The sequence below is a fragment of the Gadus morhua genome, chromosome 8, assembly GCF_902167405.1.
Source record: "Gadus morhua chromosome 8, gadMor3.0, whole genome shotgun sequence".
Classification (NCBI taxonomy): Eukaryota; Metazoa; Chordata; class Actinopteri; order Gadiformes; family Gadidae; genus Gadus; species Gadus morhua.
Genome location: NC_044055.1, coordinates 20,467,801 through 20,470,079, shown reverse-complemented (window position 1 = coordinate 20,470,079; position 2,279 = coordinate 20,467,801). Strand labels below are relative to the sequence as shown.

At 43.1% G+C, this 2,279-nt stretch overlaps 1 protein-coding gene across 1 annotated transcript in view; it reads right to left on the bottom strand.

The window, feature by feature from the left end:
• The window catches only part of LOC115548673 (calsyntenin-2), a 15,112-nt gene extending 13,666 nt beyond the window's left edge, over positions 1-1,446 (bottom strand). Inside the window, exons 1-2 of the mRNA XM_030363436.1 lie at positions 1,438-1,446; positions 666-828 (exon numbers count right to left, since the gene is read on the bottom strand). Coding sequence (XP_030219296.1) covers positions 666-828; positions 1,438-1,446 — 172 coding nt within the window. The remainder of the gene's footprint in view (positions 1-665; positions 829-1,437) is intronic.
• Positions 1,447-2,279: the final 833 nt, after the last annotated feature.

The window sequence follows — 2,279 nt, the reverse complement described above, 5'->3', positions numbered from 1 at the left end:
GGAGCCCAGAGCGCTTCAGAGCGCCGGGCAGAACAGATCATGTCCCCCCCCCCCCTCCTTCCTATCCTGTACACTGTTCCTGTCTAATTATTGCGGCTGTAAACACTGAGCTGGTAACACTTGCTACCCTGTTCAGCTGTGATTGCTCACACCTCGCATCCCACATCCATTTCAATTACACGCCCGTACCGCACTATTACAAGCCCCCGAAACCCCTGCCTCTCTCTCTCTCTGACTTTACCTTCTCATTCTATCTCTCTCTCTCTGGTTTACGTTCTCATTCTCTCTCTCTCTCTCTCTCTCTCTCTCTCTCTCTCTCTCTCTCTCTCTCTCTCTCTCTCTCTCTCTCTCTCTCTCTCTCTCTCTCTCTCTCTCTCTCTCTCTCTCTCTCTCGGGCTTACCATCTCATTGTATTTTTTTGTCTTTTATTAGCATATACTTTATAAATTCATGAGGGCACAAAAAACACAAACACACTCACATATATATAGACACATAGCAAGACACACACACAAACACAGACACACACGCACGCACGCACGCACGCACGCACGCACGCACGCACGCACGCACGCACGCACGCACGCACGCACGCACACACACACACACACACACACACACACACACACACACACACACACACACACACACACACACACACTCACCTTGCCAGCAGGCCCCCACTGTGAGCTGAGTGTCGATCTGCGCAGAATGAATTGGCCAATCGTCTGTCACCAGGTAGGGTTCATAGGTCACGCCGTCCACGAATAGCGTCACAGCAGGAAACTCCACATTGATCACGTAGTAGTGCCACTCCTTGTCACAGATCTAAAGCAGTGAAACAGAGACATGGGGGTTTGCTATAGTAAACTGTTCAACCAACACTTTATCATGGAAAACCGTTTGTGCTAGGACCTCTGTACAGAAGATGTACCCTACAATAGAATCAATGACACAATAGGTTTAGTATGGGATTCAAGCACATATGCTAAAGAAACACAATAGACCTAACATGTGTTTCTAAGCTCCTGTTTTATGCTAGATTACAAACAATGATCTACAAATGTATGATAAGAAATATAAATGAATAGAAAATAACATAAATGTTTGTCAGCAACAGCGAGGCAGAAGTAATACTGTACACCCACTGGAACATGTTCAGGGATTTTACCGGGATGTAGAATTGAGTAGCATCTGGATGAAATGCCTGGGCATAAATGTAATACAATATTCATAAGGTCATCTTCCGCTGAGCCTCCATGTTGCACCGCCCTGTCTCTACCGTAGTCGAGAGCGGGAAAACGGAGAAGTGGAGGTGAACCCCCGTGTTTCAGCTTGAATTTGAACACTACGAGATTTCAAAACATTTGTTTTGGCTTAGAGTTATAGGAATAAGGAGGGGATTTTATCGACATGGCCACAAACCATTTATGGTACTTTGTTCATAGTGTCGTTTAGGAGGAGGGTTTTAATGAATTGTTCATGAACCACACACCAGGGTCGGATTCTGTAAGTATCCGGAAAGCTTAACCCTCTCTTGGATGCAAAAATCTAAATATACTGCTGCTAAGACGGAGCTCCACACACACACACACACACACACACACACAGGACATGCCTCAAACAGCAAATGAGACGAGTTTATTCCCCATCCTTGCACCAAACATCCTATGTATTTAGAGGATTCCATTATACTGGAGTTTCAAACCCTTTTTAATCCAGCTGTAAATAGTGTAGTCAGTGAATGGCAGTCTGCAGATGTTGGGGATTATGATAAGACAGTGTGTTTTGGTGTGCTTTTGAACATGCTTTAATAATTTAATAATTGTTTAGTAGTCAAAAAAGAACTGTTGCGATAGAATTGCATACCGTCATGAAATCAAAAGGTTTCCGCAATCACACACATATCGTTGGCTTGTAGCGTCGACTGCTAGCGAGATGAATGATCAAAACATATAACAGATGGCATTTATAATATATAGTCACTCACTATTATTTATTATAGGTCTTTGAATGTAGTTCAGCACTATGGATGATCAATACATGTACAACATGAACAGAGACCATGGTGACTGTGACAAAGATACCAGATTGTGATTGGTTATAACGATTTGTTCGCTGGCCAGAGCCGGCAAAACATCGACATTGCTGTTTTTCCGCAAATTGCAGCATATGTGAACTGTCCCATTCAGCGCCATGATCTTTTATTATTTATAACGAATAAATCATAATGTTCAATTTGAAAGTCCTATTACTTGTAAACTAAAACCTTGCTTTTT